At 52.9% G+C, this 23,942-nt stretch overlaps 2 protein-coding genes across 7 annotated transcripts; one reads left to right on the plus strand and one right to left on the minus strand.

The window, feature by feature from the left end:
- The first annotated feature begins 112 nt into the window (after window positions 1-112).
- BUD31 (BUD31 homolog) lies at window positions 113-10,182 on the plus strand. The gene is made up of 6 exons (XM_082669901.1): window positions 113-251; window positions 1,282-1,411; window positions 1,838-1,960; window positions 6,908-7,030; window positions 7,934-8,100; window positions 9,603-10,182. The coding sequence occupies exons 3-6, from the start codon at window positions 1,867-1,869 to the stop codon at window positions 9,651-9,653; spliced, it is 435 nt and encodes a 144-aa protein (XP_082526027.1). The 5' UTR covers window positions 113-251; window positions 1,282-1,411; window positions 1,838-1,866; the 3' UTR covers window positions 9,654-10,182.
- On the minus strand, window positions 8,182-23,813 carry LOC309832278 (pentatricopeptide repeat-containing protein 1, mitochondrial-like). Of its 6 annotated transcripts, XM_082669900.1 has the most exons (12): window positions 23,729-23,813; window positions 23,506-23,603; window positions 21,030-21,531; window positions 19,236-19,376; window positions 17,512-17,730; window positions 16,633-16,734; window positions 14,633-14,792; window positions 14,091-14,200; window positions 13,052-13,168; window positions 12,171-12,353; window positions 10,277-10,455; window positions 8,182-9,021 (listed from the first exon to the last, which is right to left on the minus strand). In XM_082669900.1, exons 3-12 carry the CDS (start codon window positions 21,507-21,509, stop codon window positions 8,925-8,927), a joined length of 1,788 nt encoding a protein of 595 aa, XP_082526026.1. In that variant the 5' UTR covers window positions 21,510-21,531; window positions 23,506-23,603; window positions 23,729-23,813; the 3' UTR covers window positions 8,182-8,924. The 6 variants fall into 6 exon arrangements, with proteins under 6 accessions (XP_082526026.1, XP_082526021.1, XP_082526024.1 ...); XM_082669895.1 differs by having other exon boundaries at window positions 14,091-14,792; XM_082669898.1 differs by having other exon boundaries at window positions 8,182-9,028; window positions 14,091-14,792.
- Window positions 23,814-23,942: the final 129 nt, after the last annotated feature.

Below are 23,942 nucleotides of genomic sequence, written 5' to 3' on the forward strand. Positions count from 1 at the left end.
CTGCTGGGCAACAGAGCCCCCAGCCCCGCTCCGGGGGAAGCGCGTAAGCCTGCCAGTCACCCCCCGGGAAGTGAGGGCAAAAGGCGACAGTGGCTCTGGAATTCTGTACAGGCAGAGCTGCGGACACCTAAGATAACGCAATTTCTGCGCTAGGTGGGGCGGGGCTCCGCGAGGACCTCATGCTGAAGGGATAACTTGGGAAGCGGAGGCAGGCGATAGAGAAGGGGCGTCCGACGGCTACTGAGGACGTGGTGAGTGTTTCTCGTCTGTTTTCGAGTAACTTGGTGACTGCTGGGGCCAGGGATCGGAGGTCTGCATTGGCTCAGAAGGGCGATCTGAACAGCTGAACTGGGACGGGTTCGGGCCTCTGGACCGGGAGGTCGAAGTGAGTTCCAGAGAGGAGGCGGCGCTTTGCTCGTTCGGCCGAAGGGATGAGAGATTTGGGGGGTTCCCTTGCTTCTAGGCTTTTCTCCCCCTTTATTTTCCATGCTTTTTTTTCTCCGCCTGGAACTTTTTTTGTCTAAATATTGCGTGTTCTCGTAAGCCCCGTTCAGATGCAGCCGTCTCTCTGAGCCTTTCCTACAACCCAGGCTGTAACGTCTTCCCTCCCTCCGAACGCCTTTCCGCTCGCCGCCTCTTCCGAGCGCTACCACCTCTCTTATACGGCCCCGCACCTCTTCTCCTTGATCTGGTTACTTCTTAGCTGTTAACCTCCCCTGGGACGCCTCCTGTGACTCCCCGGCTGGGCCAGGCCCTCGAATCTCCCTGGGTCTTAGTAGAGTGGTCATTCCCGTGTCTTTGTCCTCCCAGCCCTTGCGCGTTGGGACAGGGACCAGATTCCATCCGTCTCTAGCTTCATAGCAGGGTAGACAAGTGCAAAGACCGCTGATTTGGGAGTCAGGAGCCCCCGATTAGAGTCGGACTCTTCCAGTTCCCAGCTGTGTGCGACCCTGAGTTTACCTCCTGTAGTTTGATCTTCATCTGTAAGGTTGTTACGGAGAATTCATGAAAGGGAGGGGCGGGGCTTCATCAACTTGTCAGGCCCCCTACAGCGGGGAGGAACTCAATGAACTTGGAAGAGAGGAGTCTGCTATGCTTAAAGATGAGATCATTAACCTGAGTTCTGTTTGCCACCTAGGAAATGCTATGCGGTTTGAAAAATGACTTGCTATGTAGATTTGCACTGGTCTGTCGTTGGGCTTTACATGACTTTCCTTTATGTAGTATGTTGGGTTTAAGAGACTTTGGCCATCCGGCTAATACACTGTCCTCGTCTTATAGACAAGATTGAGGACCAGAGAGAGAAGGTGACCTCTCCAAAGTCACAGCTGGCCAAGAACCTAAGCCTGTAACTGAAGAGACCAGAGATCTTTCTTTCTGCTACATACACTCTTGGGAAACAGACCCTAAGGTACTTTGGTTTCACACTGTCTTTATCCTTTTTAAACACTCATCTTCTTTGCTTTCCCAACCATAGTCTTCCTCACACTGTGTTGTAATTCCCTTTTCACTTTGTATTTCCTTGCTAGAATATCACCTTCTCAGGGACAGTGTGTGTCCTATTCTTTGTTCTATGTTCTCAGTACAGGGACAGGCTCATAGCTGATGTCAGTTAATGATAACAGCAAAAATCTAGTAAGCACACATTAAATGCCAGGCATGTTACATATAATTATAATTAATCTTCACAATGGCCCCATAAGTAGATTCTATTATCCCCCCTTTACAGATGAGGAAACAGATTTAGGGACATGAGTGTGCACCAGAGTTGTGGCTTGTGAAGTCTTTTGGGGATCTGAGGCTCAGCAACCAATTCTTTTAATTTTTTTCCCCACAGATCCTTGCAGATTATCTTCTGGGGAAAAAATGCCTAAAGTCAAAAGAAGCCGGAAAGCTCCCCCAGATGGCTGGGAGTTGATCGAGCCAACATTGGATGAATTAGATCAAAAGATGAGAGAAGGTGAGTCTAGGAGTTCCTGTCTGAGTGGGCTGTGTCCAAGGGTCACAGGCTTACATGCTTCAAGGGGCCAGGCATAAATGCAAGGATAAATGAGAAGAGACAGGCTGTACCACTGTGGCCTCCTGACACTGACATGTTTTGTTTGCTTATTAACTGATAGGAATACTATAAATGCCAGAAAGTAAGATGATACAAATGAAAAAGTCCTCAAAAATGTTTTTGAATATAAGAGCTTTAGGGAGTATAGATCAAGTAGTCTACCTATAATTATTTGCTGTGTTGGTTAGAGGTATATTTAAAATCATACAAAATATATTTACTTGGGAAATCCTGTTCTTTTTCACTTCCAAATTTTCTGAAACATTTTTATTTGGATTTTTCTTATGAGTCTCTGTTTTCATCATCACTTTGTTTTTGCATCATCTACCAGTTTTCCAGAATGCACCATCTTCACTTCCCTCTAAATGTTGTGTGATCCTGCACTTTGTGAGTCAGTGTAGTGTGCAGTTTTGGGAAATTTTATCTGAAGCCACAAGCATCTGTTGGCCCTATCACAGTATAACCACTTACTGAATTGCTTTTTTTTTTTTTTTTTTTGTGGTACGCGGGCCTCTCACTGCTGTGGCCTCTCCCGTTGCGGAACACAGGCTTCCGGACGCGCAGGCTCAGCGGCCATGGCCCACAGGCCCAGCCGCTCCGCGGCATGTGGGATCCTCCCGGACCAGGGCACAAACCCGTGTCCCCCGCATCGGCAGGCAGACTCTCAACCACTGCGCCACCAGGGAAGTCCCTGAATTGCTTTTTAAAGCAATCTTTTTTTTTTTTTTTTTTAAGGTTTTTGCTAATTAATCTAACCTTTGTTATTATGAAGCCATACCTCTAGCAATAAGTAGTAAGTGAGTGTTAAGTTACTTTGCTTCCTTCGAAGCTGACTGTATCAGGTAACTTCTATTAAATACCCAGAACTTGCAGTAATCAGGTCATTTTGGGCTGAGAGATTTCTTCCCCAAACAGATCTTTATTCAACATAAAGGAACTTAGAGATTGCTGTAATAGAAGAGATTTTTGTGAGTCCTTGCAAATAAACCTACTTCCTCTTTTTAAGGGGTGACTTTTTGGAGGGAGAGCATTTAGATGTATGTGATATTCTTTACCGTCAAAAGAAGTATTCCTTCTCTTGTTTTTATTTAAGCATATAGTTCTTCTCTGCTTTCCCATTTTTGATACACAGATTTTAAGACCTAGTTTCATGTTGCTCTCGCTTCCACTATAAAGAAAACAGAGTGGATGGCAGGTGGTACCAGAGCTGGCTTTAGTGTTGGGAACAATAGGGAGCTCTGGGGGTGGGGAGAAGCTGCTACTCACCCAGGGCCATTTACCATGTGGGATGCAGCCTCAGCTTTGCCAGATTTGCTGAGTGTTTTTCTTTTTCCAAGATAAGCAGAAATTCAGCTTTTCTGTGTGAAGTCTTCTAATTTAAAATTCAAACTTAAAAAAAAAAGTGTCTGTGGGAGGAGCCAAACAAAGCCAGCCTTCAGGCTGGTGGAGGCTGCCAGCCTCCAGTTTGTAGCCTTCCGCACAAGTTTTGCCTGTGGGATCTGCGGCCGCACTCCTAGGCCACGGAGGAGCCTTGGGCCCACAAAGGCCCAAAGCCAGTGGCATTGCCAGGCCTGTCCTTCTGATCTGAGGGCCATTTACAGGACAACTCACACTTATTGAAGCAGTTGGTCCTCTTACCTTAGGAAGGAAAATTCCTGTTTTCTCCTAGTTTGTCCCTGTTATTTCCTAGCCAGCACAACTGCCCAGCTCTTTGTATGTTTCTTAGCTTGCTACTCAAGTTTTTGTATAGCCACTGTTGCCCTGTAAGTCCCCAAACAAAAAGAGCCTGATTATAGGGACTATGGGGCAGAGATGGGGGAAGTTATGTGTGGCAGGGGTTTTTATGGGTGACTGAGAAATAAAGGCGCTATCTCCATGGACTGTAACCAGGACTTATAAATAACTTTGCTTTTACAAGTACTTTAAACTAATTGAAATTTGAAGTTAATAGACAGTTTGGGGCATTAGCAAAGAGGCAGAAACCTAAGTCTCGTCTGTGCCACAGTGTCTCCTACCTCTAGCCTCTTTTCATACCCTCCTAGTGGCAGGACTCCACATCGCCCACTGAAAGCTGCCTTCTACTGTGTGTGCGAACCTGTACAAAATGATATCCAAGAATGTTCACATGAGCTTGTGAAAATGGGTCCAAAAAGAAATTTTTAAAATGTGGGTGATGCTACAATTAAAATGTTGAGAGATGACTCAAAAGCACAGGAAGGTTCCACGTCCAGGATGGCAGCCTGAGGAGCTCCATGGCCCCCACCCCCCCTTCCCTCAGTCATCCCATCTAGTCACGTGGCTTTCCGAAACACTCTCGACTCCGGTGAACAAATGTCTTCTCCAGCCTTGACTCAACACTAGAAGTTTCATTTTAAAATACTCCAGTTCCCCCAACTCCTAAAAGTAGGGAGAACCAGATAAAATACAAATAGCTGAATGTTAATTGTTGAAGCTGGGTGGAAGGTACTTGGGAGTTCAGTATACTGTTTTCTTTTGTGTATGTTTGAAGTTATCCTTATTGAAACCTTAGAGAATTCACGAATCTAAAATCTGTCTCCTTTTAGCCCCTCCACCCCACCACCTGGTCCAGGCTACCCTCACCTGTCACCTGGGTGCCTGCAGCAGCCTCCTGCTTCTGCTTGCCCTGCAGTCTTCTCCACGGGGCCGCCAGGGTGAGGGCTTTAGGTTGTACATCAGATCACATCATCATCTGCTCAGGACCCTGCGGTGGTTCATTCCCCCACCAGAGCAAAATCAAGTCCTTCTGTGGCCTTCCAGGTCAAGCACACTCTCTCCACACCCCTTGAACTCCGTCCCCTACCCCCCACCTCCCCCAGCCCACCAAGCCCCCAGCCACACTGCTGTCCCTTGACTCCCAGTTACAGTCCCACCTCAGGGCCTTTACATTGGTGTTGGCTCTGCCTTGTACACGTTTGCCCCTCTTCTCTTTTTTTTAAAATTGAGATATAATTGACATACAATGTATTGTTTTAGGTGTACAACATGATTTTATATATGACTATATTGTGAAATTATTACAAGTTTCATGAACACTCATCACCTCACATAGTTTTCTTATAAGAACTTTTAAGATCTACTTTCATAGCAACTTTCAAATATACAATACAGTATCATTAACTTTATAGTCACCATGCTATAGATTCCCCAGGACTTATTTATAACTGGAAGTTTGTACCCTTTGACCACCTTCACCCATTTTGCCCACCCCCCCAGCCCACCTTGCACGTCTTGTTTCTTAAGGTCTCTGAGCGGATGTCTCCTTTGATGACTAGTATGAAGTGGCAGTCCCCCTCTTTCCCTGCTCGCCATCCCCTTCCTTGTTCCCTTCTTTTCTGTGGCCGTTACCACTTAACCACCAGGGGCTGATCTGCTTCCCTCTCAGATCATGGCTTTGTGGTTTCTGTGTCTTGCCCACTGCCATATCTTGGGCACCTGGAGCATGGCCTCGCCCATAGCAGACACGCAGTGTTGCTGAGTCCTCAACACCTGCCTTTGACTTGGATCACAGAATCCTGTTTATTGAGCTGAATTACAAATTCTAGGTAATAGAACAGCCTCGGTGTTGGAGAAATGGAGGTATAGGTTTCTTAACCCTTCTCACCTTTCTCCTCTGCCCTAAAAACCAAGAAGAGGTGACAAAGATCAGCTTGTAACGCTAAGAGAAAGACTTGCCTTTTGGCAGGTGCAAGCTGCTACCTGATCCTACATGACTTGATGGAGCCATTATTTCCTGCAGGCTCGCCATGCTAAGAACTTTCAGGCTTGTCTTTTTCTTTTTTCCCTAAACGATTTTGGTTGGGAAATGAAATTAGAGGTGCCTTAAAAGATTATTAGAATGCCCATCTGAAGGTCCGGAATTATCTTGAGAAATTATTATGCTGGAGAAATAGGTCTGGAAGGATAAGAGACCCGGGTATTAACAGAGGTTGTCTTTGATTTTTTAAAACCTTTGCTTTCTAATTTATCTAATTTAAAAGGCATTTTTAATTTAAAGCAATTAATGTTTAAGTCATGGGGCTTACCTTTTGCTTCATCTTTAAAAAAAAAAAACAGCCCTAATGAGCCATAAATCATATGCTGTAAAATTCAGCCTTTTAAAGTATTCAGTTAAGCAGCATTTAGTGTGTTCACAGAGTTAGGCAACCATCACCACAGTCAGTTTTACAGTATTTATCACCCTGCAGAGAAACCCCATCCCCTTTAGCAGGGGTCTCCCTCTCCATTTCCCCGTGTCTCCCTGATCTAGGCAACCACTAATCTACTTCCTGTCTGTATAGACAAAGTCATACAATAGGTGGTCTGTGAGGACTGGTTTCTTTCACTGAGCATAATGTGTTCAAGAGTCATCCATGTTGTGGCATGTGTGAGTACTTCATTACTTTTTATAACTGAAAAATATTCCAGCATGTGGATAGATTACATTTTAACCATTCATCAGTTGATGGACACTGGGGTGATTTCTACATTTTGGCTACCACAAACATTCATGTACAGGTTTTTGTGTGCAAGCGCATTTTCAGTTCTCTTGGGTATATACCTAGGAATGGAATTGCTGGGTCATGTGGTTACTCTGTTTAACTTCCTGAGGAATTGCCAGACTGTTTTCCATAGCAGCTGCATCATGTTACATTCCCACCAGCAGTGTGTGAGGATTCTGATTTCTCCACATCCTCACCAATATTTATTACTGTCTTGTCATTTTGATTATAGCCATCCTAGTGGGTACAAAGGATTTATTCTTTATCCCTACTTATTAAAAAAATAACACTATATCCTATGCAGACTACCCTATCCCCCAAAAAACAAACACATGTGTTTTCTCTCCAGCTGAAACAGAACCTCACGAGGGAAAGAGGAAAGTGGAATCTCTGTGGCCCATCTTTAGGATCCATCACCAGAAAACCCGCTATATTTTTGACCTCTTCTACAAGCGGAAAGCCATAAGCAGAGGTAATTGGCCAAATTCTCTCTTGACGCTTCCCAACTTGAGTAGCTTTCAGATTTATTTAATTCTTGAAACCTCAGCAAGTGTCATGATGTTTCTTACCACCAAAAAAAGGAGAGGGGCCAGGCCAATATTGGTTAAATACTTTTTTTTTTTTAATTTTTGGCTGCGTTTGGTGTTCGTTGCTGTGCGCGGGCCTTCTCTAGTTGTAGCGAGCGGGGGCTACTCTTTGTTGCTGTGCGTGGGCTTCTCGTTGCAGTGGTTTCTCTTGTTACGGAGAATGGGCTCTAGGTGCGCGGGCTTCAGCAGTTGTGGCTCGCGGGCTCTAGAGCACAGACTCAGTAGTTCTGGCGCATGGGCTTAGTTGTTCCGCGGCACGTGGGATCTTCCCGGACCAGGGCTCGAACCTGTGTCCCCTGCACTGGCAGGCAGATTCTTAACTACTGTGCCACCAGGGAAGCCCCTGGCTAAATACTCTTTTTAAGGGTGGGTAGTAATGGGCCAGGGGTGGGGGGAACTTTGTTTTTTTTTTTAATCTGAGAAGGCTTTTTTTTTTAAGATGTTGGGGGTAGGAGTTTATTAATTAATTTATTTTTGCTGTGTTGGGTCTTAGTTTCTGTGTGAGGGCTATCTCTAGTTGTGGCAAGCGGGGGCCACTCCTCATCGTGGTGCGTGGGCCTCTCACTATCGCGGCCTCTCTTGTTGCGGAGCACAGGCTCCAGATGCGCAGGCTCAGTAGTTGTGGCTCACGGGCCTAGTTGCTCCGCAGCATGTGGGATCCTCCCAGACCAGGGCTCAAACCCATGTCCCCTGCATTAGCAGGCAGATTCTCAACCACTGCGCTACCAGGGAAGCCTGGGAGCTCTGTTATACTATGGTCTGATGCCCTTTCCCCATCTTTTTGACAGAACTGTATGAATACTGTATTAAAGAAGGCTATGCAGATAAAAACCTAATCGCAAAATGGAAAAAGCAGGGATATGAGAACCTATGCTGCCTGCGGTGCATTCAGACACGGGACACCAATTTTGGGACGAACTGCATTTGCCGGGTCCCCAAAAGCAAGTTGGAAGTGGTAATGTCTCCACCCCTGTCATGTCTGACGACTGGGTGGGATATTACTGTCAGGATTCTGCCCTAGTTGACCACAAGGGGTTTTATGTTGTTCTGTTCTGTGGTTGGCCATCCCCCCAGCAGTGAGACCCTCTGGTCAGGAATCCATGCCAGGGAGTTTGGCAGTAATTATCTTACATCTGGGGGCCAGTCTCACCTCCTCCTTTGGGCAAGTTATTGGGTTCCTTTCCTCACTTAACCAAATGGGGGTGATGATACCCACCGGCCAGTCGGCAGGAGCTTGTCCCTTTCCCTCCAGTGCTTGCCCTTCAGCCGCCCTTTTTTCCAGGCCTCCTTTTCCTCCCAGGGACACTTCAATGTTAGCATCACCATGTCTCCTGCCAGAACTTCCTGGGCGGCTGGGGAACACGGCTGGGTGTGCAGTAGCTCGGCTCCACACACATACGCCTCTGAAGTGGAGCCGCAGGAAGCAGAGAAGGGTTGCTGGGCTGTTGGCCGTTAGCGCCCTTTGAGCGTGGCCCCTCGGCTGACCGCCATGGGCCCCGCTGGGATGTCAGGCCAGATGTCTTCTTTCACACCGTCCCTCGTCACAAGGTCCCTTCACACTGCAGCACTAGTTACAGCTTGTAGGGCTTCGGCTCAGCAGGCAGCTCTGTCCCCCTGAACCATCTGGAAGCTCAAGGACGGGCATGTGGAGCAGTGGAGAGCGAGCACGGGCTGCCTCCTGAGGGGCAGCTCTGCTGCTGGTCTCTGGCGGGGGCAGGAAGGGGGGCAGAGCAGCAGAAGCCCTGCTCCTCCAAGAGCCCCAGGGTTCCACGGTGATGTCTAGCTGGGGCTCCTGCCCCAGACCCGAGGCCAGAACAGAGCCTGCTTCAGATTTAGTTGGGTTTCACCATCAGATCTTGTTTCCTTAGACCAGAGTCTTGCTCCTCCAAAAAAGAAGAAAAAGGAAAATAAACACCATTGCCCTGGGGCCTTCTGTCTGCTGGGCGGGCTCCCCTGCCGGCCAGACACTAGGCCACACCTGGCCTGGGGGACAAGACTGTTCCGCTGCCACACAGATTCAAGTACACACTCTTCTTCCCGAGCCCACAGTGGAAAGTTCCCCAGCCCAGAGGCGGCCCTGAGGCCTCTGGCGCTGAGCCCCCTGAGCGGTAGCAGACCCACCCCCAGCTCACTGTAGGGTGTGTCCTGCGTGCTTCGCAGAATAACAAGAATCATTTACACAGATTTTTTTTTTTTTCCTTTTTTGGGAGCAAGTGTGTACACTGAATTTGCATAAATTAAATCCACATAGAGAAGTAACTGCAGTGTCAACAGCAGCTGTTTCCATGTTCACGAGGGAACCGAATTTTCCCCATCCAGCACTGTCGCAGAGGGTTTCTGAGGAGTGTCCTATGGGGAGTGGATGTCCCGTGGCCACCCTTCCCACAGGAGGATTCCTGCGTGTGGGCGTGTGGCCCGTGGCAGGGGCACGGGGTCTCAGCTGTCTTCTGTTTGCAGGGCCGGATCATCGAGTGCACGCACTGCGGCTGCCGGGGCTGCTCTGGCTGAGGCCATCGGCCCCGACCCCTCTCCGCCCTGGACTCTGGACTGCGCAGGTTTCTGCCTGTCACGCCACCCTTTCCTGGGAGCAGCTCTTCCTCAGAGCAGTTCCCCAGGCCCGAGTAGGAGCATGGTCTCTACATGTGAAGGCTTTGGTGTTCATCAGCTGTGATTTGTAGAAATAAAACTAGTAAACCTTTTGGGTCCTGCCTGCCTTCTTTCAGAGCCAGCAGTCTGTGGAACCCAGTGGGACAGCGCCAAGCCCTGGAGACCAGTCTCCCTTAAGGCGTGATCCTAACTCCACCTCACAGGTGCTGTGTGACCCTGAGCACTTACTTTCCTCATTAGTGATGGGGGTGGCAACCTCTCAGACGAGGAGGGCCTAAGATGACATACCAAGGTGGCCCAAGCTGCTCTTGGACTTGCCATGAACTTCTTGGGCACCTCAGACCAACGCCTGCAAAAAGCTGCAGCTCTTACTGTGGCCCAGACCTTTCCCTCAAGCTTGCAGCTACACGGCACATTCACGTGTCTTGAATATGAAAGGGACTCTTGGGGCTCCCGCAGAGCCGTGTGAAGGCCATGCACTTTGTTCCAGCTCTGCTGGAGGTCCCCCAGGGTCTCCCCATCACCTGCCCCCAGGGCCTCTGTCCACATCGGCCACAGTGACGGTGTCCTGGTCTCCCTTTGGTTTGGTCCGGAACTTCTGCCACGGGTGGGGGGTTTCCTCTGCTGGCATCACTTTCAGCCACTGCTTATAATAAGCTCGGAAACCATCAATCTTCTCCAAGTAGGTGTTTCTCCCTTTGTACTGTAATTGGAAAAGCGTGGGGTTCCAAGGCTCAGAGGGGCCACGATTAGACTCACTGCATACTACCTACCGCTGACCCCAAACCATGGCAGCTGGCTCAGGGCTCAGGGAAGCTGTTCTTGCTTCCAGTTGGTCAAAGGGAGAGGGCAGAAAAGCTGCTCGGCACCGAGTAGTGTACAGTAAAGAAACAAAGTTGTACCATGGGGCAGACCCAGATTCTCTCTCATCTGCTAACAATCCTTCCTGAGTCTTTGCTGCTGTGCTCCTATATACCCAGGCATGGCACCCCAGCCCTGCACAGCTAGAACCGCTGGGCGCCACCAGCTGTGCCTCCACAGCCTGCTGAGCGCCTCCCGCTCAGCACAGGCATTGCCTCCCTCTGACTGTCATCTCAGCACTGCTGCAGAGGTCTCAGGAGAGGAGGGAAGAAGGAAAGGAAACAAGACATGCCAGGCAGACACCAAGAGAAAGCTGGTAGAGGAACACAGAGAAGACCAGAGGAAAAACAGACAAAACGTATGAGATAAAAACCGTTACTACATGATGATAAAAGGGTTGATTCAAAAGGTTTAACAATTCTAAACTTGTACCTAATAGAGCCTGAAAGTACGTGAAGCAAAAACCTGATGATCACAAATAGAAATAAGTCCACCATAAGGGAGCATGAATGTATGACTGAATACAATAAGCTTTAGGCTTCTGGTAGTTTGGTGACTGTTGATTGAACCTGAGAAGACCCCTAGTGGGCCCTACACAGTGAAGAGACAACCCCCCAACCGGAAGATTCTTGCAACACGAAACCAACAAAAGACTAGTGTCCAGAATATTTAAAGAACTCTGAGGCATCCGTAAGATAAGACTAACAATCAGCTGTTCAAAGATGCCCAGCTATGCCCTCCAGCATACTCTCCACTGCTGTCTCACTAGCTCTTATTAAGCCTTCAAGCATCCCCCCTGCACAGCCGTCCCTGACCCCACGTCCCCTGGCTTGGTGTGTCCTGGCCGACTTGTCTCCCTCCCAGTCAGGCCACAGCTGCTCTGGAGGTGCTCAGCATAGGGTCTGACTCAGCGGACCTAAAAACCAAAGCCCCGGAGCCTGATATCCTCAGAACAGCAAGGAGAGAAGTGGCCATTACAAATCAGATTCTATCGCTGCCCTCCTGCCGTCCCCATTCACTCGACAAACAACAATCTATGCTGGGCGCCAGATGACAGGCAGGCACCAGGGACCCAGGTGAGCAAAGCAGACAGTCTCCACCTCTAGGGGCTTTTACAATCTCTTCAAGGGAAGAGTCACACACGTGTGCATGTAATTACCAACTGTGAAACATTGTGAAAAGGAATAGTGCTCGTGTGGGGGCCGCCAGCAGGGCACCTCTGAGAAAGAGCCATCTGAGCCGACACCTACCAGATGAGAAGGAACCACAGCCATGTGAAAAGCAGGGCAGCCTACTCAAGATGGAATACAAAAACCCCTGAGGCAGGGAAGAGGCCGTGGGACTGATGGTGAACCGAGGGAGGAGTGGCCTAAGATGAAATGAGCCACGTGAACAGGGGCTCGCAGGCCGCAGTCTGAGGAGTTTGGCATTTTCCCCAAGGGAAGCCACCGACAGTTTAAAGCAAAAGGATGCCAATCCCAGCAGGTCAGAACCAGGCGGGGTGTGGGTGGCGCTGGTTAGGGAGACGACGGGCATGTTAGAGCTTGGTGCACTTACCCGGTCGAAGGTGGGTGGGTACTGGGCTGCGAACTCCAGCTGGCGGATGACCACTTCATTCACCGGGACCCTGTTCCGCCTCATGTCCTTCAAGATGTCGATGAGATAGGCGTAGTCCAGCTTCTTGACGGCTGCGTTGATGAGAGTGCTGTAGATGTGGGCGCTGGGGGTCATCTGGGATTTCTGGAACATCACAGACACACCATCAGCAAGATGATGGTGGTGGCTGGGACAGAGAGGCCACTGGTGGCACGTCGGGCTTGGGGAGCTACCCTGCCAGTCAGGCCTGCTCTGCAGACCAGCCACCAGGGACGAGAAGGGCAGGACCTCGTGGCAACAACGGGCTGTATGCCCCGCTCCACGTCCCCCGCTCTGTGGGTCCATCCCAGGTGACTCAGGACCCCGCCCTCTCAGCCCTGAAGAACCTAGACGCAAGTAGAGGGTTGTTCTCAGAGATCAACAGGCTCAGGCAGTAAACCACATCAGGGCAGGAGACCACCTCCTGTGGTTCACTGCACCCCTGTCCCTTGAGAATTCTGGTACGCTCCCTGCTCCCATCATGGCCTCCATCCCTCTAGAGGGTTGGGGCCAAGACCTTCCCCACCCCTCAATCTCACCCCGCGGCCACCACCTTGGCAATCGTAACACCCCTGGCCCTCAACGCCCATTCCTGCAGCGCCTCACCAGGGTTTCCTGTCTCCCAAATTGGGCCACTGACCGTTCCACACTGCAGCTAGAGAGACCCCACTCTCCCTGCCCCGCCCCCAACAGCTTACCCTGAGGGCAGAGGCCTGGACGGTTCGGGAGGGCCCCCTCACCCCCCCACACCCCAGCTTTCTTCTTCAGCACCACGGGGCCTGCCTGGGCCCGGGCCCGCTCACCCTCATGTCTGCAAGCAGCTGCAGGCCATCCCCTGGCCTGTGGCACCCGATGGCCAGGCTGCAGAATGTCTGCAGGTTAGGGACGATTCCCCTCTTTGCCAGGACTGGCAGCAGTGCCTGTGGGGACAGACGTGGCATCACCGTAAGCTGTAGCCCAGCAGCCCTGGCAAGAGCCTTCTCTGCTGGAGGCGCCAGGGCACGGCTCTGCTCTGAGGCCTCGTGGCTCCCTCTGCTGACCACACTGGGCACCGGCCTTGGCCCAGCTCCCCAGGATTCAGCTGCTCTGCGAGTCCTCCCTGCCTTCCAGCCTGCCTGTCTGTAGCAGGTCATCCCTTCTTCGAATGCCCTTCATGTTCCTGCCCCCTCTGCTCCTCTCCTGGCCACCATCCATCCCTGCCTTCGATGTCCATCGAGCACCAGGGGCCTCAGGGGATGGCGGTCCTGTGGTCCAGGGCAGGAGACAAAGCCGACAACAGCATGGGAAGTGAGGGCCGAGGGAGCCCCCGGGCAGGAGATGAGGAAGAGGGTGCCCGCTCAACATGGCTGGGTCAGGGCGGGGCCCAGGGAGGGGCTCTAGAGAAAGCTGTGCTCTGCTCTGAGGGCCTGAAGGCAGAGGCTGCCTCTGTCAGCTCTCAGGAGAGCCCAGGTCAGAGCTTCTGGCAAAAGGGGCATCACACAGAAATACGTTGTACGAATGGACAAAAATCCCGTGAGGGCCCCAACGTCGCCATCTGTGAGACGAGGAAAGCCACAGGCCAGTGGAGCCTCCTGCTGTGGTCAGTAAAGAAACGAGTGGATGTGAAGCTCTCAGAACAGAATGAAGCACAGTAAGTGTGAGGAAGTCCATGAGGCTGGGGCGGGGCTGAAGGGTGGCCCCTCTGGGAGGGCGGGGAGTATGGCTGGTTCACCACCTGATTCCCAGGAGCTCCGGACAGTCTGCGCCCCTCACAGGAACTGCTGACACACCTGGCAGGGGAGGGTCTGAGGGGGAAGGAGAGGGGCCCAGCCGGGAGCCCTGTGCCTCCCCTGCGCCCCTCACCTTCGCCCCCTCCAGGTCGCCCAGCTTGCTCTTCCTCCTCATCAGCGTGTTGAAGAAGGTCAGGTCGGCCTCCACTTGCTGCGCGTCCAAGATGGTGAGTAGCGAGGACTCTGCGGAAGTGCCGGGCTCCACCACCTCCGCCAACAGCGTGAGGGTTTTGATGTCGGGCCGAAGCCCATGCTCCGCCATCTTTCCCAGGAAGCCCTCAAGGCCCCCCATCAAGGCCAGCCTGTCGGCTGGAGTGGTCACGGTCCCAAAGGAGACCACAGCCGAGGAGACCGCCCCGGGGGTCAGGAGGTTGGTCTCCAGCCCCCAGGGAGGCGGCACCGGGGCCGCAGGGGCCACAGCGTGGTCAGGCTCCACCTTGGTTTCCACCCCAGGCTGGGCCTTGCCGTGGGCTCTGGCCTCCTGAGGCTCCAGAGGCCCCTCAAGTGCCTGAGAAGGTTCTAGAAACAGCTGCCTCTCCAGGGCCTCCACGTGCAGCCTGGCTGACAGGCTATCGTCCGCCCCAACCCCGTCTCTCCTCCTTGCCTGCCGCCCACCTGCCGGGGGCTGGAGCAGGACCATCTCCTCCCTGGGCCTCAGGAGCACCGCCGAGGCCACCTCCGGGTCCCCCAGGCCGCAGTCCCGAGCTGCCCCCAACAGCAGGTTGTAGCCGTGCCGGCTCGGCTGGAGCCCCAGGCTCAGCATCTGCCTCCACACCTGCCAAGGAGAGACAGGCCTCACCCCCAGCTCCCGCTCCGAAGAGCCCCCAGCAGAGCAGGCAGCGCAAGGCAGCAACCAGTCTGCAAACGTGGGGGCAGGGGGGACACGGGAAAGACGCCAGGCTCTGGGCCACTGAGAACCCCAGAGCCTGGGAGCTTCCACGGGGCGCCGCTTCTCCTCTCCTCTGGCTCACCCCAAAACCGTGTCGCACGTCCATCTCTCCGGCTCTCCCAGGCCCTCCTCCCACTCCCCTGGGGAGGGACAGCCGGAGAGGCTCGGTGCTGGAGGAGTCCAGGCTGACTGAAGGACTGGACGCAGCTGCCCTTCCTGAGCGCCTGCCGTGTGCCCTGCCCCACGCGGCGTCCTCAGCTGCCTCAAGAGCACGGAGCGGGCGCGGGCGGAGGGGGGCCTCAGCCAGGAAGAGCACCTCACAAGCTGTGGGCCCGGGCAGGCCTGTCTCCCTTCAAGCTGAGGTCATTTTCACCCCTCAGCGAGGAGTCTAGCACACTTGTGAGTTCTCAAGGGGGCAGTCTGACCACGTGCGGTCACTCTGACACCAACCAAGATGCCACGAGATGCCCCACGAGGCTCATGGTCTTGCTGGCTCCTGTCCGCAGGCTCACTGGGAGGCCACGTGCAGCGGCCAGGAGCTCACATCAAGTGTGCCTACGAGTCAGGGCCGGCCAGGCCCAGGTGGATGCCACATGCAAAATGGCTACTGCCCACCAGACAGGGTCCTGAGGAGGGCAAGGGTCTGGGAAGCCACCTCCATGGGGAACACTGACAGAACTGAGGTTTATCAGGGACGCAGATGCTATCCCGTGGCAGGAGGGATTCTTGATTCAAATCACAGCTCTGCTTCTTAGTGGCTGTGAGACCTTGGGCAAGTTACTCAACCTCCGGGAGCCTCAGCCTCGTTGTCTCTAAAACGGGGCTATGGTACCCAGCTTGAGCAGTTTAACAAGTGCATGACACAAACCAGCTGCTAGCGTGATAGACTATTTCTCACTAGAACAGATCGAGGCCAAAGAGAGGGAGGAACCAGATCCTGTCTATAAAGCAGCCAGGGGATGGCCGGCAGCCACTGTTTCCAGGGGGTTTGCAGAGGGGAGGCACGTGGTCCAGGGCTGCCCCAGATCACTGGGGCTCAAACTCTGTGCAGACCATCCCCCTGGGGATCTTGCTGAAATGCCGATCTGGCTGAATGAGGCCTGTGTGGGGCTGAGACCCCGCATTTCTGACAAGCCCCAGGTGAGCCTGAGGCTGCTGGTCTGTGGGCCACACCTGAAGTTAGAGCTTTTGGTGAACTCCAGGTCCTTCCCACCCCTGAGGAGCTGAGGAGGCAGCTGTGGTACCAGTGCTAATCCTGCCTCCGCACTTGATAAGGGGGGCGCTGCGATGGGATTAGAGCAGCGTGTCTCAACTTTAATGTCCGTGAGGCTCTCTCAGGACTGAATGCTGACTCCTGGGTCCCACACGCAGAGACGCTGAGTTGGGGATGGGTCGGACAACCTTCAGGGACCGTAAGCTCAGCGGGTCTGGGCCGGCTGCACAGAGAGCCACCAAGCGGAGTGGGAGAGTGTGGGCTGGCTGTGTCCCGACTGGAGCAGCAGCCACGCCTCCTCCGCGTGCCCTCCCTCCTGCCATCTGTAAAACGCAGGGAGCAGCGTGCTCTGGGAAGGCCAAAAGATCACAAATATAAAAACACCCAGCACAGGGCAGGAGCAAGTGCTCAAGTAACGCCCACAGGATCATCACTTGCACCCAACACAGGCACACGGAGGGGGAGCGAGCAGGGCAACAGGAGAGAAAGGACGCAGAGCCAGGCGGGACAGACCTGCAGGGCATATCGGAAACCCGTTTTCTTGTCCTGGATGCAGCCCATGAGCAGGTAACTGAAGGTCTCCTCTGTGACCGCATGTCCTTTCTGGATGATTTCCTGGGGGAGGGAACAAAGAGGGCCGGATGAGAATCTGCAGAAGAGCCAAGGCCAAGGCCCAGGCCCGATGGGGCTGGCTAAGGGCAGACACCCCAGGTCAGGCTCAGGGCTGTGCCTCCGGAAGAGGTGGGGCCTGACTCTGGCTCTGGGCCAGCTCAGTACCAGCTGCTGGGCAGAGCTAACTGCTGCCTGCACCCCCTCCTCCTCTCCTTCCCAGGCCTCTCTTCCTGGCTCTGCTCCGGTCACTTCTCTGCAGCCTCTCTGCAAAGGCCACCCCAGCAGCCACTTTTAACCCCTGTACATGAGGCTTTGGCATTGCACAGAGCTGGTTTCAAATCCCAGCTTCACCACTGGCTCGCTGTGGGAGTGTGGGCAAGGCATTATGCTCCCTGGTCTCAGTTTCCTCATCTATGAAGTGAGGGCACAGGACTTGCCTTATAGGACCTTTGGAACGACCCCTCAGTGAGCACTGGCTCATCTTCAGCACCATGAAGCCCACCCTCTGGTACGGCACCACGGAGTCCCATCCAGCGGGACTGCACACGGCAGAGCACACGAACCACCGCCTTCACAGGGCTGGGGGCTCCTCTGTCTGCCAGACCCAGGCCTCTGATAACAGGGTCTCATGGGATTCACCTGTGAACCCCAGAGCCCAGTACGGGGCTTGTCTCATTGGCCCCTGAACCTTCCTTCATGAGGAACACAGACAACACAGCCTCACACCCTGCCATGTGGGACTGGCCCCGAATGGGGAGCAGGAAGGAAGGGATGTCCCACCTTAAACACATCGAGGCACATCCTGAGGTCTGCGCACATGGCGGCCATCTTCAGCAGGGAGTGGTACGTTTTCAAGTTGAGCTGGAAGTTTCTGGCCTGAAGCTGCTGCCGTAACTTCAAGGCACTCTGCAGAGCAGAGTCCTTCCAGGGGGACTCAGCGCAGACGTTGAACAGGGCTGTGTAGGTGGCATCTGAGGGCTCCAGGTCTCGCTTCTTCATCTGTGGAGACAGGGAGAAACTTGGAAGTGGCTCTGGGATCAGCCCGACGCACAGACGATGGCCACCCTGAAAGGAAGCTAGAGAAGACTGTGCTACCACACTGAACAGGCCTGGGAGCCGGGCCTGTGACAACGCAGAGCCAAGTGACACGCAGAGCTGGGCTCTCTGAACCCGGTTCAGCCCGAGGGGCTCTGGGAACTGACCCCGCACCGCAGATGCTCCAAACAAGAAACCATCCTCCCCATGGTGCTCAGCAGTCCACTCTGGGCCTGGGGTGCTTTTGCAGCAGGGTCTCCCCAACGCTCCCGCTCTGTGGCCGACCAGGCCACCCTGACTGTTAAGATCCATGGGGTGGATCTGGTCTGGGAAAGGGTGGAGGAGGGTGGTAATCAAACCCCAGCTCCAACGTTTACTACCTGAGGGGGTCATAAGTTAGCTCGTCATTGGAAAAATGGGGGTGATACGGTCACCTCGAAAGGCTGTTATGAGGGAGAGCATCATGGGAGAGAGGCCCGGGGAGCAGCAGCAGCCAGGAGCTCGTCTCTGCAGCACATGTCATAGTCCCCCACCCCACCCCCGCTGAGTCACAAACCCCAGACTGACACTGGGCTTATTAAGCCCTCCAGGTGACGGAGTTTGAGAAACTCCTGGTAAAGCCAAGCACTCGCTATTTCCCAGAGAAGGGCAACCTGACCGAGGGTAGGTGACCAGCTTTTGCAGAGTGTACAGAACCCTGTTCTCAGGCCATTTTGGGCTCCACTCCGAAATCCAGCACTCGAGAGAGAGAGAGGTAACCTTAGACATGGCACTTCATCCCTCCAGGCCTCAGTTTCCTCATCTGAAAAAGGAAGACGGTGATCCCAACTTCAAGGAAGGGCAGATGCTCTGTATGTGTTCACATATTCCACAGCGTGTCCTAAGGACTTACTAAGGGCCAGGCCCAAATGACGAGACTAGGGCTCCCAAGAATTCTTGCTGGAATAAAGGATGTTCTCAGCTCCTGGAGAAGATGGGAATACTTCTGCTAGAGTCTATGGTCCTCTCAGGCACAGCTCTTTCCTGACTCATGAGGGAAGCAGCTTCCTGGCTCTAAGAATGACAAACACACCCCAGAAGTGGGCGAATATAAAGTAAAACCATCTTCCAAGAGAAATAAAAGCCCTTTTTCAAAGGATCAGCTTTGGAAAAAAGGTGCATGTGTGCACCTGTGTGTAGCGTGAGGATGGGAGTGAGACAAAAGGAACACAAACTAAATTAACTGGGAGTAGCAGTGGAAAAGGAAGGGGACCGGTGGGCCCTGCCATGGCCCGGACAGGCACTGGAGGACCTTCCATGTCATCACGTAGTTATCTGAGATCACCTCCATTTTATGAACGATGAAACTGAGGCTGGAGGGGGTAATGCACTAGCAGGTGACACATCCAGGGTCTGTACCCAGCTCTTTTGGGGCCCAAAGCCCATGTTCTATGGAGCCTGGCCCCTGCTGCCCCCAGGCTCATGCTCACGTCATTGTAGAGCTGGAAGGCCTTCCTCAGGTAGCCAGCCCGCCCGCAGCCCCCGATCAGCACGGTGTAGTTGCACTCAAGGGGCTGGAGTCGCTCCTCCTTCAGCATCTGTCTCTCAAACAGGTCCAGGGCCTCAGCCAGCTGGGGAAGAGGGGTGGGGGGAGGACACAACGGGGGGGACCTCAGAGACCCTCAGCAGAGGGAGGGAGACTGAGGCTGGGGGACCCTAGCTGAGTCCAAGCTCAGGCCTGCCCAGGAGACAAACACCCACCCTGGGCCTCTGCCACCAGCCTCTTGGTGCCCATGGTCTGCAGCCACGGGCCTTCGCGGTGGCCAAGAAGGAAGCCTACCAGTCTCCCACCACCTGTGAGAGCTCCTGGCCCCACTGCCATGGGGGAACTCCCTGAGAGGCAGGGGAGATGCCCAGGTGAACAAAGATCTGAGGATGGTGAGGGAAGGAGCCATGTGGCTCTCTGAGGGAACAGCCAGTGCAAAGGCCCTGAGGCCGGAGTGTGCTTGGGAGCTGTGGGAGCAGAGAGGAGGCTGCAGCAGAATAAGTGAAGGAGGGGAGATGCGGGCGGAGAGGTAAGGGGGGTGGAGGGCAGGTGGCAGTTCTTGCAGGCTTCATAAGCTACTGTGAGGACTCCGGCTTCTCTTCATTTCTCAACTTTTCATTATGGGAAATCACAACTATACACAAAAGTAAAGAGAATAGCGTAACTACAATGCCTATTAACGTCTGGCCAATCTTGTTTCATCTATACCCTGCACTTCTCCTGCAAACTGAATTTTTTTTTTTTTTTTTAGCAGTACGCGGGCCTCTCTCTGTTGTGGCTTCTCCCGTTGCAGAGCACAGGCCCCGGACGCGCAGGCTCAGCGGCCATGGCTCACGGGCCCAGCCGCTCCGCAGCATGTGGGATCCTCCCAGACGGGAGCGCGAACCCGTGTCCCCTGCATCGGCAGGCGGACTCCCAACCACCGCGCCACCAGGGAAGCCCCCAAACTGAATTTTTGAAAGCAAATTTCAGACATCCTGTCACTTCATTCACCAAAGCTTCGACATATACCTCCAAGAGATTTTTAAATATAAATGGAATGTCGTTATCAATACCTAAGGAAATGAACATCCCCAGTGTCACTTAATACACTGGGAGAGCTGGAGAGAGAAGTCAGGCCATCTGCTCTCTGCTTTAACGGGATGGCTCCATGCTGCAAGCCCACATCCTGGAAAGAGGTGGAGAGAGCCTCGGGGAGCCCAGAGACAAGTGTCGTTATAGCTGAGGGGGGCAAGGAGAAGGCTTGGCCTGGGCATTCCGGGGTAGGCTTGTGAGAAGTTAGGACGGGAGAAATTCTGAAGCTAGAGCTGGTGAGAGAAAGAGAAGACTCAGAGATGACCTGAAGGCATGTGGCCTGGGCGGATGGAATAATGGGGTTACCATTGAGTGAGATGAAGAAAGCGTAGGGAAATCAAAGTTGGGAACAAAAATTGCAGGCCACTGAGGGTAAGTATAAGGGAGATGGTGAGGAGGCAGCTGAATACACAGATGGGGAGTCCATGGGATGGCCGAGCTGGTAACAGGAAGATGGGAGCAGCATGAAGGAGGGGGCACTGAAAGCCAGGAGGCTGGCGGGTCGCCTGGTGCAGCACCGAGGGGGGAGTGAAGACAAAGAGGAGAGAGGAGCTCTCAGCATCCCACCCTTTAGAGATGACTGGAAGGTTGGGCGGCCCATCACAAAATACCACAGCACAGTGGAAGCAGGAGCCAGGAGCAGCAGAATCCAAAGGTTCCCTACCTTTCCTTCCTTGATCAGGCGTTTGCACTGAAAGAAGTACCAGCAAGGGGTGTTTCTTGGGCCCTGCCGTGATTCTGGCTGCAGCCCCCCTTCCTCATCTTCTTCACCACTCTGTTCCTTGAGCCGCAGGTTATACAACTGGGCCGTCGATTTGTGGAACATTCTCCGGGAGGAGTATTTGTCGGAAAGGGTCCCAAAGCTCTCCTCCTCCCCTTCCTCCTGCGTGGCCGTGGGGCTGGGCTGGCCTGGGTCAGAGCTCAGGCTGCCTGTGTTCTTCTGGCTCCGCGGGCCGAGGGACAGCCGAGAGAGGGAGCTGTTGAAGGCTGCTGGCGCTAGCCGAATCAGCCCTGCGGCCCTCGGCCACATGGGCCCCTCCCTGCCTCCGGCCCACCTGGCTCTGAGGGGGTCAAGGTGGTGCAGGATGGCCAATCCCATGGGGCAGGGGCCGTAGAAGAGCCGCGAGAGTCTCACGAGGTCCATCTCTGGTGTTCCCCTCCAGGGCCTGGCATAGGTCAGCAAAATAGTGAAAGTCAACGTGAGTTCATAGTCACAAAAGGCAGAAAGAAGACCAAGAAGGTGGGCACAAGCACAAGCCCTGAGGTTAGAAAGTAGGCCTAGCGTTAGGGTTAGGTTCAGATTTCAGCTCCACCAAACAACTATCCTTGAGTCCCTGGGCACTCACTGCTCTGGCCTGTCTCCTCGGCTATAAACTGGGGTTAACTATAACATCACCCACACAGCACCGTAGCAATGATTCAATCTCAGATACCAGCGTTCAGGTGCAGCATGGTGAGCACTCGATACACCTAAACTATTGATCTGTATCACTGAGCCACGACCTAAGTGACTGGGCACTCAAGTCAGAGCTCACTTTGAGCCCTGGCCAGAGCTGAGTAACTGGGCCCATTACTTGACCTTCTTGGACCTCAATTCCTTCAGCTGCAAGACACACTCACCTTACCACAAGGCCATAAGGATTAAATGAGATGTTTTTATCATAATGCCTGGGGTTTAATAGGTGTTCAAAAAATTATAGCATTATCATTTATTAGGAAAAAACACTGGCATTCTGGGCCTCTGCACAGGGAAGTTAACTTAAACATTTCTCTTCTGCAAAATTCATGGGCAAATGGGCTTCAGCTGTGCTGTCCAATGTGATTATTGACACTTGAAATGTGGCTAGACTAAATGCAGATATGCTTTAAAGGTAAATTATACACCAGATTTCAAAGACTTTGTACAAAAAAAGAAGGTAAACTACACATTTTTTTACATGTTGAAATGATAATATTTTCGATATACAGGGCTAAAGAAAATTTGAGACTGATTTCACAATCTTTAAACTTTAATGCGGCTACTTAAAAATTTTAAATTACGTACGTGCTCACACTATACTTCTATCGCACAGTTAGGCTAGAGATCCTGGTCTACATATTTGAAACTCTTTAATAAAAAAATATCAGAATACCCCCTATGAACAGAGCCATGCACTTATTTTGATGGGAGAATATAAATAGTTTTAGTTACTTAAGAAACAATTTGGGGAAGTTTTTATCTACTCTGAGAACTTTCGGCCCAATTCAAGGACTCTGTCAGTTGACAAAAAGTTTTCCCCCCAAACAGATGAATACTTAAACTCATTCAAAGGAGAAGAAAGCTCCCCAAATAAAAAAAAAAATCAGAATAACGAGCATGAACACGTTTTAAGGTCTGGTTATATTAGAAGGTGGAAAGACCTCAGAGGGGACAGCAGGTTGGACAAATTAATATCTGTGGCCCAGGGAGGGGACCGACTTGCTGGGGGCCCTGCAGCAGTATGGTGGGTGAGATCCACTAGCTCTGGAACTGGCTGGCTTCGAACCCAAGTCCATGAATAGTATCAAACAGCTTCTCTTGACCAGCACCCTAGTGACACCAGTGCAGAGGGCCTTTACCATTCTGCACCTGGTGAAGCTCCAAGAGAAACATAATGCGAGCCCGTATGTAATTTTAAATGTTCAAGTGACCACATTAAATAAAGGGTTTACACATGTTAATCAAAATACAGAGAATTTTAATTACTGATATTGATATAGGTACCAAAATGTCTTTAAAACAAACTTATGCTCTATTAGTATAGATGCTTCTTTTTCCAGCATTAAATAACAAGTCCTATCGTCATGTCCAAGCAGCGACAACTGGAGAGGAGTTTGTTGCAGATACTCTGTCTCCAACCATCATTTACACTCATCCCCATTTGCAATCGCGACTTCGTTTTGGACAGAGCGAACGCCACTCGGTCAGTCACCGAAGGACTTGCTAAATTTCACACTGAGACAATAAAGGGGTAATTCCTTCCTCCTCAAGTTCGTCAACCCGCCCGGGTTACTAACCCCTGAATTAGAGACACGGGGCCGCCGTCCTCCCTTGGGGGACCAGACTCTCCCCGGACGCTCCCCGGGACCCTCAGGCCGACCCGCCCCCTCTCCACACCGGCCTTTAGAGCCTCGGTCTCCTCAGCGGACGCCCCCGGCTCCGACTCTGGCTGTCACCCTCGCTGCCCCTCTGGTCAGTCTTCGTCCGGAGCCCGGGCCCCTGTGAGGGTCAAACAGGAACTCACTCCAAGGGTCCGACCCAGTGAACGCGGCCCCACCTCGGCCGCCAAGCCCACGGCACCCCCGCCCCGCCTCGCGTCACCCCCAGTCCCGACCCCGCGTCACCCCTAGTCTCGTCGCCGCGGCGCCGCGAACCCGTCTCCGCGGTCCGGACGACCTTGCGCAGGCGCAGTCCGCGTCGCTAACTCCCGGCGCGCATGGTTTCAGGTGGGCGTTCGGCGAGCTGCTAGCCGGGCCTAGCGGAGCGGCCCGTACTCTGCGCTTGATTGGCCGGGCCTGGGCAGGCGAAAGGGCCGGCGCGGGCTCCGGGAGCTCCCAG

Source organism: Grampus griseus (assembly GCF_964374135.1).
Source record: "Grampus griseus genome assembly, chromosome: 14".
Taxonomy (NCBI): Eukaryota; Metazoa; Chordata; class Mammalia; order Artiodactyla; family Delphinidae; genus Grampus; species Grampus griseus.

Coding starts and splice junctions, on each gene's coding strand:
- BUD31 (XM_082669901.1), top strand. CDS start 1,867: ATGCCTAAAGTCAAAAGAAGCCGGAAAGCTCCCCCAGATGGCTGGGAG. Junction 7,031..7,933: donor GCGGAAAGCCATAAGCAGAG/GTAATTGGCCAA, acceptor TCTTTTTGACAG/AACTGTATGAATACTGTATT. Junction 8,101..9,602: donor CCAAAAGCAAGTTGGAAGTG/GTAATGTCTCCA, acceptor TTCTGTTTGCAG/GGCCGGATCATCGAGTGCAC.
- LOC309832278 (XM_082669895.1), bottom strand. CDS start 21,509: ATGGACCTCGTGAGACTCTCGCGGCTCTTCTACGGCCCCTGCCCCATG. Junction 19,377..21,029: donor GCCTGATCAAGGAAGGAAAG/GTAGGGAACCTT, acceptor CCTCTTCCCCAG/CTGGCTGAGGCCCTGGACCT. Junction 10,456..12,170: donor ACCCACCCACCTTCGACCGG/GTAAGTGCACCA, acceptor TTCCAATTACAG/TACAAAGGGAGAAACACCTA.